Below are 10,236 nucleotides of genomic sequence, written 5' to 3'. Positions count from 1 at the left end.
AAAACTTACAGATCACAATCCCAGACAACAGCCATCTGTGCAACCAGGAAGGGAGTCTAGTCTCCAGCCGAGCAGGAAGAGAAGAGAGCGAGCAGAGGAAATAGCCGCTTTTTTAAAGGGAGTGAGACCACGCCCCAATGGGCTGGTATTACAGCAGCTATTGGTTGGAGGGGCGGAAAGACCTCCCGCAACACCCCACCCCCACTACACCCCATCCCATAGTACAGCCTCCAGAGCTACTCCCTTCTTACTGGCTTCTCCACTGCCCGCTATCACTTCAACAAGGAATCTTTCTCAGACTGGGACCCTAACACGCCTGCTTTGTACCAAGTGTCATGCTGGCTTTTGCCGGGTATCATCTTGTGGATCTCCTGCAGCCCTGAGAAGGGGATCTCAGCAACCCTGTTCCATACATGAGGTCACAGAGTCTTCGAGGGTTTAAGTGATTTTCTTGAGGTTGTACAGTGCAGCTAATTGATCCCCGATAGACCCAGATGATTCCCTACTCAGCCCCTCATTGAGGGGTGATCTTCGGGAGACATGGCAGAATTATGACTGGAATTGGGTTCTGTTATTATAGGGTAGGGAAGGAGTTGCTGTGGGCAGGCTGGGATATGCCAAGCTCTGGACTAGCCTTAGTACCCAGACATTTGCTCGCTTAGCCCCATAGACATGGGGGCTGGGCTTCTCACTTAGAAAGGTCTGGGGCCGGGTACAAGGTCCCAGTAGGGAAGCCTTGGTCCGAGCTTAAGCCAAGACCTATGTGGCTTTCAAGTCCAGAAGCTTAGGAAGTTTCCTGGGCCTGGGGTATTTCAGGGACTTCTAGTGTCCTGCAAAGTGACACTATAGCGCAGGAGGAAGGTAAACAGGTGACACAGTCCCCAGACAGAAGAGAGCAAAGACCCAGACAGTAGGAAAGGCAGTGTATGCCAATGGGATTGTGCACTCAACTTGGCTTCTAGCCTCCTGGGGTGGTCTCAGGCCCAGAGCATCTGATGGATTAGGGGAATCAGGGATGAAGGGAGTAACTTGCCTGGAAATGTCTCTAGCCACACAGACCCCCGGCTGCTAGAGTTGGGTACAGATGGTGGGTAGACCTCTTGATGTCCTCTTTTTCTCCTGACCTCTCTGTGTCCTGTCCACCCAGGTTTACTGGAGCCAGTCTCCCAGCCCCTGTCATCAGCAGCAAGAACTGGCTGCGGCTGCACTTCACGTCAGATGGCAACCACCGGCAGCGTGGCTTCAGCGCCCAGTACCAGGGTAAGCACAGCGCAACTGGGGCATCCTCTGAGAGCAGTGACAGAAGTCACGGAAGTGACCTTAGGGGCCTCGGTCCCACACACTCGGCTACACATGTTACTTCGGGTGGCGGCAACTTGGGTCCGTGACATTTGTGGACCCAGAGGTCTCCACAATTACATCTCTGCACTGGCCCAGGTAGCCTTAAGTCGCCATAGTGGTAGTTCTAGGGGCTATAGGCCTGACTGTCCCTTTTCAGGCCAGAGCCATCATCACAATTAGCACTGAGTCAGGCCCAGTGTGAGGAATGTGGCAGGCACCTCCTTTGCTCTTCATTGTCACTCTGTGCTGAGTAGATGCTGGCTACACATCCCTTCCATAGTGAGAGATGCTAGTTTCTCCACTACCCTCCCCACCTCTTGCCTAAGCCAGAGCCCTGTGTTTTCTCAGCAGCTGTTAGCTGATCTCACTGCAGTCGGGAGGCTCCCCACACCTCCTCTCTTCTCATTCTATCGAGAGCACAGCTCTTTGCAAGCAGAGGCAGAATCCCTCTAGGGATGACCCCTGCTTCTTCCCACCTCCCATATGGGCAAGAACTCAGAGCAGGAGCAGCACATGGAAACATAGGTAAGGACGTTTAGGCTCCAATAAGGAAGGCTTCTGGACCCCAGAAGCCACCTCTAAAAAGAGGAGTGGGTTAACCCAGAAAGGGGCTACCCTCCATACGTGAGGGAAAGCAAGACATGCAGTGGATGCATGGTAGGGTTCCCAGGCATGCCTCAAAACCTTGCCTGTAGTTTGGGCAGTATTCAAAACTGATAGATACCTGGAGTCTAGGGTCAAAGCTGCAGGTGTTGGAACCATATCGTCATATCTGGGCTTCATGAGTGGCCTCATTTCCTCTGCCTACACTAAAGGAGACTTTTAAAATATGTGAAAATAAAAAATAACAAACCAGAAACCCACTGGGCCTGAAGGCACTGGGAGCCCAGAATTCCTGGAGATAGTATGTCCCACCATTGAGATCTTGCTCCTGAGCGACAGAGGCAGCCACCTGCACCTCCTGTCATGTTCTCCAAAAGAGAAAAGCAGCGCATAAGAGTGCGCCTTCTCCCGCGTAAGTGCTGGGTGTGCCTGATAGTTGAAGTTCCCGAGGCTCTCAATGTCAGTGTGACAGGTGAAAGCGCAATGGCAGGCCAGAGCAGCAGGTGCGCCAGGCGGTCTCGGGGTCATCTGATTACATCCCTGCTGCGTGCCTGCTCCCTAGCTACTATGTGTGGGCAGTCTCTAGGTCTTCCCCTCACTTCACTGCATACCTCCTGTGTGGCTCTTGCATACCTACTGTGTGCTGGGCCCTATGCAAGGCAGCCTTCAGCTCTTAATCCCTTCAGCAGAGGATCAGTTAATAAGCTGTGCCACCAGCCCAAGAGCACACAGCCCCTACCTGCATGGTGAAACTGGGTTTCGCCTACAAAGCCTTCATGAGTTGATCCATAAAATCGCAGGCTTTGTGCTTAGCTGTCTCTCTATGCCTTTCTGGTCAGTGACTTTGAAACTTTTGTTGAGTGAATCATACCCCACCATAAACGTGTGTGTGTGTGTAAACATATGCATTTTTCCGATCATAGCCTACAGTGCTCATGCATTATAGAACAAACTGTTGCCCAGGCAGGCTGTTTGGCCTGGGTGTGAGGTACCCTGAGCTTTGCTCTTCCACTTTGTAATGCTAGCCACAAACTCTGACTTAATTTCACAAGTCTGAAGTAGAGAATGGCTCACAATCTAAGAGTTCTGTTTCAGTCATGTCCTTCTGACTTTTTGAGGCCCTCCAGTTTGTGTCCCCTCATGCTTCTACCTGGGATTTTTGTGCTGCTGTGTCTCAGGGCTGCCAAGGTCATGAGTACTTGGTCCCCTGTGACTCTGTTCTATCCTAAACATGTTTGCATGAAGCAGGTGCATCGGCAGTTCCGTTTTTATAAGCACACAAGGCATGACCCAGGATTGGTATACCACAGGTCCAAGATTTCATTTATTGCATCCCAGCCCGGGGAGACTCAGTACAGATATGGATTGCTTAGTGACCCCGGAGCCCTGTTTCTAATGATGATGATAGGGTTGATGGTGACAATGGAGGTGGTGGGGGTGATGATGGTGATGATGATGGTGGAGGTGTTGATTATGATGATGATGATGATGGAGGTGGTGATGATGATGGTGGTGGGGGTGGAGGTGGTGGTGATAATGATGGTGATGATGATGATAGAGGTGATGATTATGATGATGATGATGCTGGTGGAGTTGGTGGTGACAATGATAGAGGTGATGATGATGATGGAGATGATGATGATGGAGGTGGACGTGGTGATGTGATGATGATGATGGAGGTGGTGATGATGATGATAATGATGATGGTGGAGCTGGTAGTGATGATGATGATAGAAATAGAAATGATGGTGATGATTATGATGGAGTTGGTGGTGGTGGTGGTGATGAGGCTGGGAGACAATCAGTGGATAAAGTACTTACTATACAAGTGTAAGAGTGGAATTCAGAACTCACACAAGTGTCAAGTGAGCATGTCAGCGCACCTGTTTCCCCAGTGCTTAAGTGGTAGAAACAGCAGGTCCTCTGAGCAAGCAGGCTAGCTGACCAAACTGGCAAGCCCTGGGTTCAAGTGATAGACTCTACCTCAGTCAATAAAGAATAAGGTGGAAAGTGATTGAGGAAGACATTTGTCATGAGTGTCTGTCCTCCACACTCATGCACACATTTACACAAATACACGCAAATACACACACCCACATCCATACATACAGCAACAATTACAATGATAATAATCATAAGAGAGTTTAGTTGTGTTCGTGGCCAGGCATAATTCCAGCTACTACCTTGGTGTCAGAAGGTCTGAGCCCTAACCAGTCTCAGCTCTAACTGGCCGCCAGAACAGGAGTGACCTTCCTGTCTGTAGTTCACAGTGTACCCTGTGTGATGTCACTATGTGCTGGCCCAGGAGGAGGAGTGTCTGAGGTTCAGCTCCGCAGCTGAGAGAAGAGTTTAAAGACAGGCATAGACGGGAACCTGTACCTTCGCTACAGTGTAAGGAAAGCCCGAGTTGGGTCCAATTAAAAACTCTCAGATTCGATATAATGAGAGAGTTCTTTTTGCAGAGGGATTTATAATGGGGTCAAAAACCAACAAAAAACAAGACAAAACCAATGCTAAGAAAGAGGTAGTGAGATAAGATGGTTCTCACACAGATGGCTGATACACAGTAGAACAGAGAATTCTGGGTAGAGAATGCCCAGACAGTCTGCACCTGCACATGGAAGGCACTGCGGTCATTTGTGTATCCCTCCGTGGCAGCCCAGTCCAGCCCGCCCTGCTTGTGAAAGACCTAACGGTGGGTCCTGTGCTTTGAGACAGCGGAAAGGAAAGGGGAAAACAGCATAGTGAAATGAGGCTGGGGTGATGGCTCAGTGGGCAAGAGCACTTGGCCATGCAGGCGTGAGAACCTGCGTTCAAATCCTCAGCACCTTGTAAAAACCCAGGCGGGACCTGTAACCTCAGCTCCCAATGGGGCAGAGGACGGGAGGATCTCCGCGGCTTGCCTGGTGCCAGCCTCTCTTGAGGCGCAGTGAGAGACCCTGTCTTGAGGCAATAAGAGAAATCTCAAGCAGGACACCTGACAGACAGCCTCGTCTGGTCAGTGCATGGGTTCATACCCCCCAAAACATGCGTGTATGAGCACAAACATGAACCGTGGCCTTACGTATGCGCGCACGCGCGCGCGCACACACACACACACACACACACAAACACACACATAATATTTCATGACACATGAAACCCAGATTTCGGCCTCCATGAAGACGGGTTCCCTGAAGCATATTTGCAATCATATTCTTTTCACACCTGGTCCTGTTCTCAGAGAACAGACTGCTCCTAGCCAAGGAGGGTGGCCTTCAAAACCCATGTCCGTGATTAGGCAGCCCCTTCCCAGAATGTGTTTGCCCATCCCAGGCAAGTATGCCAACCAGAGCGTGGGCATGAGAGGGCTGGGTAAGAGAAACCTCTTCTTCCAACTGAACCCCACTTCCCAAAGGTTCCTCAAGCCCCCCCCCCCAAAAAAAACAGTTCTTCCAGCCAGGGACCAAGTGCTTAAGCCCATGTTCCCCTGGGGGACATTCCATGTTCAGATCATGATAACACTCATCTTCCCTCACACCCATTACAGTCCCTCTCCTCTAGAGACAGGGAATGTGGTTCACCCCATAAGGACCACAGGAAGTGAAGGTGGCCCTGGCACATGGTAGGTGCTCAGGAAAGGGAGCCTTCAGCCATACACCTACCCAACCTGTTTGGACTTCTTGTGCAGTAGAAGAGACATGGGTGGGGTAGCCCCCTTCTCCTCCTGCAAGCTTCCTTTATCTCACCCAGTGACCACTGTCTGATGCCTGTTCATCCTGGAGCCACACCCCAGCCTGCGCTCCACCGCCCCTCCCATTGCCTGTCTTTCCATGTGAACGCTGGTGGCTCAGAGACAGTGTGTGTGGCGCACGCGTGCGCGCACACACAGACACACACACACACAGACACACACACACCGTGCCCTCTACAATGCGAAGAGCAGGGGTCTCCTTCCCTTCCGAAATTCTAGTAGTCACGCACTGTTCAGTGGTTAACCAAGAGGTCACACTAACAGCGTCCACTAATGCATTCCTCAGAACCTCAGCTGGGCCACCATGAGACTTTCCGTCAGATTTGAAACGCCTCCAGGCATCACGCGCAGCCAGCTCTGAGGAGCTTTGCATAATTTTCTCAATTATCAGTGATCCTTCAACAGTCGGCTTCTCGGCAGCGGTCGGTGCCAGGACTCGGGTTCCTCTCTGCATTATTTCTATGCAGTCGCTTGTTCTTCATTAACTGGGACAGTGACTCCAAGGACGCCGGGGCACCCTGATAGTGCATTCCCCACCGGCATATCCTGAACCCCTCAGCCTACCTGTGTTGTGTCCACTTCTTTCTGTCTCCTTCCATGTCACCATCAGCCTTCGGCGCAGCTACTGCGCTGACATTCTGCCAGACGTCCCCTTAGTTTTCCTTTGCCACAGGATATTAGTAGCAGAACCTCACTGCTACACCAATGTTCCCGTTCAGGTTTGCCTCGTCACCTTTTCTGTGTAAGAACATGCCACCATCTTCTGTCCCCAGAGCCTCTCCCATGTTTTCTAAGTCTTTCATGAACCAGGGCCGTGCCCTCCTTTCCGAACACCACGCCATCGATCACAATGGCTTTGCTAATGATCTCTGTGCCATCAGAGCCCAGCAGGAACGTCCAGCCTTTTGACACGTAACCAAGTTACAAAACTCATCACAAAAAATATCTCGTCATGTCTTAAGTAAGCTTGTTATTTTTCTTGGCCCATGTTCATAGCTGCTGTCTGCTTTGTGTGGCCTGTGGGCCGTGGCAGCGCATGTCTGACCCGAGAGTATGGGTTGTTGGACCTTCAAGCTAAATTGTATCCAAGTGATCTCTGGCAGTATGACCACACACTTTTGATGGTCTTTGTCAGTCTCAAGAGAGTCCAATGCCCTGGGCCCTGGAAACGTAGGCATGCCAAGGCTCACTTCTCTGCATTTAGATGTGCTGTGTGCAGCACGGGAGTTGGTGTCTAGTCTTCTGTGCCTTCATTTTCTAACTGATCACTCAATATTTCTCTGTTCTTTGCTATGCTGGTACCCTGCCAACCTTTGAGGGTTGACGTCAGAAATGATGCCACTAATTTCCCTATCTGTATTTGCAGACATTGTGGTGAGCCATGAATCCTCTCTTTGGGGCATGTCCCGGGTTAGGTTGAATCTTAAGTTCTTTAAATACAGTCTTGACATGTACCATGACACCTGGCCTGGTCTCTACCAGAAGACCACCTCTGCCCTGACCCTTCCATCCAACTCTGCATGACAGTGCAGTAGCTGGTAATATTCTATCCAGCCCCTTCCTCATCAAGCCTGGCGCTTATAGTGTGGATTCGTCCTATGAGTCCTTTGGCCCAGAGACAATGCTAGCTGCCTTCAGGAATCACCATTCTTCCCATTGGTTCCATGTGGTGGCTCCAGCAACTGCTAGGTCTACATCCTGTAGCCTTCAGCTTCAGGCATGTGTCCTACTTGTCGCTAGTGTTCTGAACACGAGCAAAGGATGAGAGTGGTTGACGAGGCTCCATCGGGTGATGGAGCAGCAAGGCTGGTCCTCAGCAGCAGCAGCAGCAGCAGCGGTGCAGCATCTGTGAAGGAAGTGAGATGCAGGATGCGCATGCATCCTTCTTATGTCCCCAAAAGAGGAGATCAGAATTCAATTTTCAAACTACAACCCTAAGCAGCTTTCAAGAAAGGAACTCAAGGGAGCAAAACAAAATCTAAGCAAGAGAAGGTAAGACTAAACAGGAGCAGCCGAGATCCTCGCAAGAAGGGTTGGAGAAACTTTCTGAGGGTGAGCAAACGCTCTGGGGATGAGTGATCACAAGGGACTTAGCATTGACTTAGTCAACAGGACAGCCAGCTACAGGCCGAGGATGTTGAGTCTGAATCCACAGACACAGGCTCTGTCTATGTCTGCACTCCCGGGGCCATGGGGAGAGGACAGGCTTCCCACTTTGCAAAGACACCCTTGTCTCCTGTTAGCTCAGTCTGATGACTTCAAACTAGAGAGCTGTTTGTACCACCAGCTTCCTCCTGCTCACCGCATGCCATGAGTCCCGCTAACCTTTATGACAACAGGGAAATGTCTTGTATAGTTAGCCAGGACGGAAGGGATAAGCAGGCAGCCTGGCAGTCCTTCTCATTCGGAGGAGATGGATGTCCCTACTAGGATTTCCATCAACCGGTTTGAGCTGGCATGTTGCTCTCGGGAGTCCTGACTCTGCTCCTACAGTGAGAAAGCACATATCCAAGTGTGACTTGCATTCTCTGTGTGAATATTTTTAGCCACAGGCTCACATGTATGCTCATGAGAGTTCTGGTTGCAGACATGAATGACCGAATATGCATAGATGACACCTATATGCTTATGTGCACCGAGGGGTGTACATTTGAGTGTGCTGAGAAACACCAAGGCAGCACCAGGCTGCACCTCTTCTTTACTTCACTGATGATCGCAGAATCTTTCTTATTTTTTCCTTCTTTCCATGTGTCTCTGTGTAAAGTGTTTACATGCGTGTTCACACGTGTACACTCACTTGTGGATGTGTGCTTTTGGAGGTCTAAAGTTGTTGCATGAAGTCTTCCTTCATCATTCACTCCTCCGCATCCTTCATGGAGACAGGCTCTCTCAATCAAACCCAGATTCACTGATATTTCCAGTTTGGCTAGCCACCTTGCTCTGTGGATCCCCTGCCTCTGTTTTCTAGGGCTAGAATTTAGGGGAGGCAACATAATACCCCTGGTATTTATGTGGGTTCTGGGATCTGAACTTGCTTGGACAGTAAGCAGTCTAACCACTGAGCCAACTCCCCAACCTCCTAGGTAAGACCCTCCCTCTTTCTAGCAACTAGTGCCTGAAGACAACCCCAGTTGCACAATACTTACGGGCACGCCCACTAATGAACGAATGTGGTACTCCAGAAATTCCCAAGATTCTTACTGACTTTCCCAACTATTCACTGACCCTCCTTTCTGACTGGTCCTGCAGTCGTGTTCTCGGGGGCTTCATAGGGACCCCTGTTCTGTGCTTGGGCCCTGCCCCATGGCACCCTGGTCTACTCGGATCTTCTGAATTAGTTCATCAGTGAGTTCACTTTGTGGCTAATTTCCCCTGGTGTGCCATGGTCCGCCTACCTGGGCAGGCTGCTTTGCTATATGCAAAACCTATATGTAGCTGTGTTCCTGGCATCCTCGAAGCTGAGGCTCCACCCAGCATGTGAAGGTGGCTCTTTGATGCTGATGTCCCTGGCAATATAAATCTGACCTAGATCCACATTCCTGACTGTCTCAGACAAACACCCAAGAGGAACAACTTAAAGGGAAGGTTTGTTTTGGTTCAAAGGCCACTGACTCCATCAGTTTGGGGACTGAGGCATGCTGGGAGTGGGTGGTGGAGCAGCAGCCCCAAGTAGCCGGGAAGAAGAGAACAGCCAGGGGCCAAGACCAAGCTGCACCCCTCAAAGGCATGCCCTCAGGGACCCACTTCCGCCAGTGAAACCCACCTCTTGCAGTTCCAACCTCCTAGTAAATCCATTCAGATTGGAAATCTGTCAATGAATAAAATCACCGAGCAGGTCAGGGCCCTCCCAGTCCTATCATGTCTGGAGATGCCCACACGGCACCCTTGGCTGCGTGCTGTCCTACCCCCCCAGATGTCTCTCAGTCCATCCTGAGTCCACCCCTGGTTAACCTGACGTTAAAAGGTGGCCCCTTAAGCCATCCGTAATCTTTAAATAAAAACAAGTTCCTGATTCCATCCAACATGATACAACTGCCTTTTAACCAAGAAAAGGCAGTGGTTCCCACTCCAGAGTCTTAAAGCCTGAACAGCATCTAGGAGAGTTCATTGCTACAATGTAACATGGATGTCCGGCATCCAATTCTCATTAGAGATCCTGTCTACATGATTATCTTCTGCAGTCCAATCAAAACTTCCCATTGATCTCTGCTCACAACATTCAAGGCTTCTCAGGTTGTTTCTCCAAATTCCTCTAAATTCCCTCCCCAAACTAGTTCCAAAGGCTCCTGAACCCACTGTACCAACCCCCACGTCTGTTTAGATGTTGGTTGCTGTGATAAAATAAATCTCAGGGATAAAAGATTTATTTTTGCTTACCATTCAAAGGGAAAGCCTGGGGTCCACTGGCCCCATCACCAAGGGCCTGAGGTGAGGCTGGCCGTCACTGTGGAGATTGATGGAGCAAAGCCACCCACTTCACAGTGCTCGGGAAACTGACACACACACACACACACACACACAGAGGAAGGGTTTGGCACAGGATACAGACCCTAAAGAGA

General features: G+C 50.3%; 1 protein-coding gene across 1 annotated transcript in view; it reads left to right on the top strand.

Annotated features, from left to right (window-relative positions):
- Csmd2 (CUB and Sushi multiple domains 2) overlaps positions 1-10,236 on the top strand; it is a 549,310-nt gene that overhangs the window by 276,621 nt on the left and 262,453 nt on the right. The window contains exon 6 of the mRNA XM_050156211.1: positions 1,148-1,260. Coding sequence (XP_050012168.1) covers positions 1,148-1,260 — 113 coding nt within the window. The remainder of the gene's footprint in view (positions 1-1,147; positions 1,261-10,236) is intronic.

Source organism: Alexandromys fortis, unplaced genomic scaffold, assembly GCF_014885135.2.
Source record: "Alexandromys fortis isolate MF-2015 unplaced genomic scaffold, M_Fortis_MF-2015_v1.1 scaffold_26, whole genome shotgun sequence".
Taxonomy (NCBI): Eukaryota; Metazoa; Chordata; class Mammalia; order Rodentia; family Cricetidae; genus Alexandromys; species Alexandromys fortis.
Note: the sequence above shows the minus strand (reverse complement) of the source record. Positions and strands in the feature narration are given on the sequence as shown.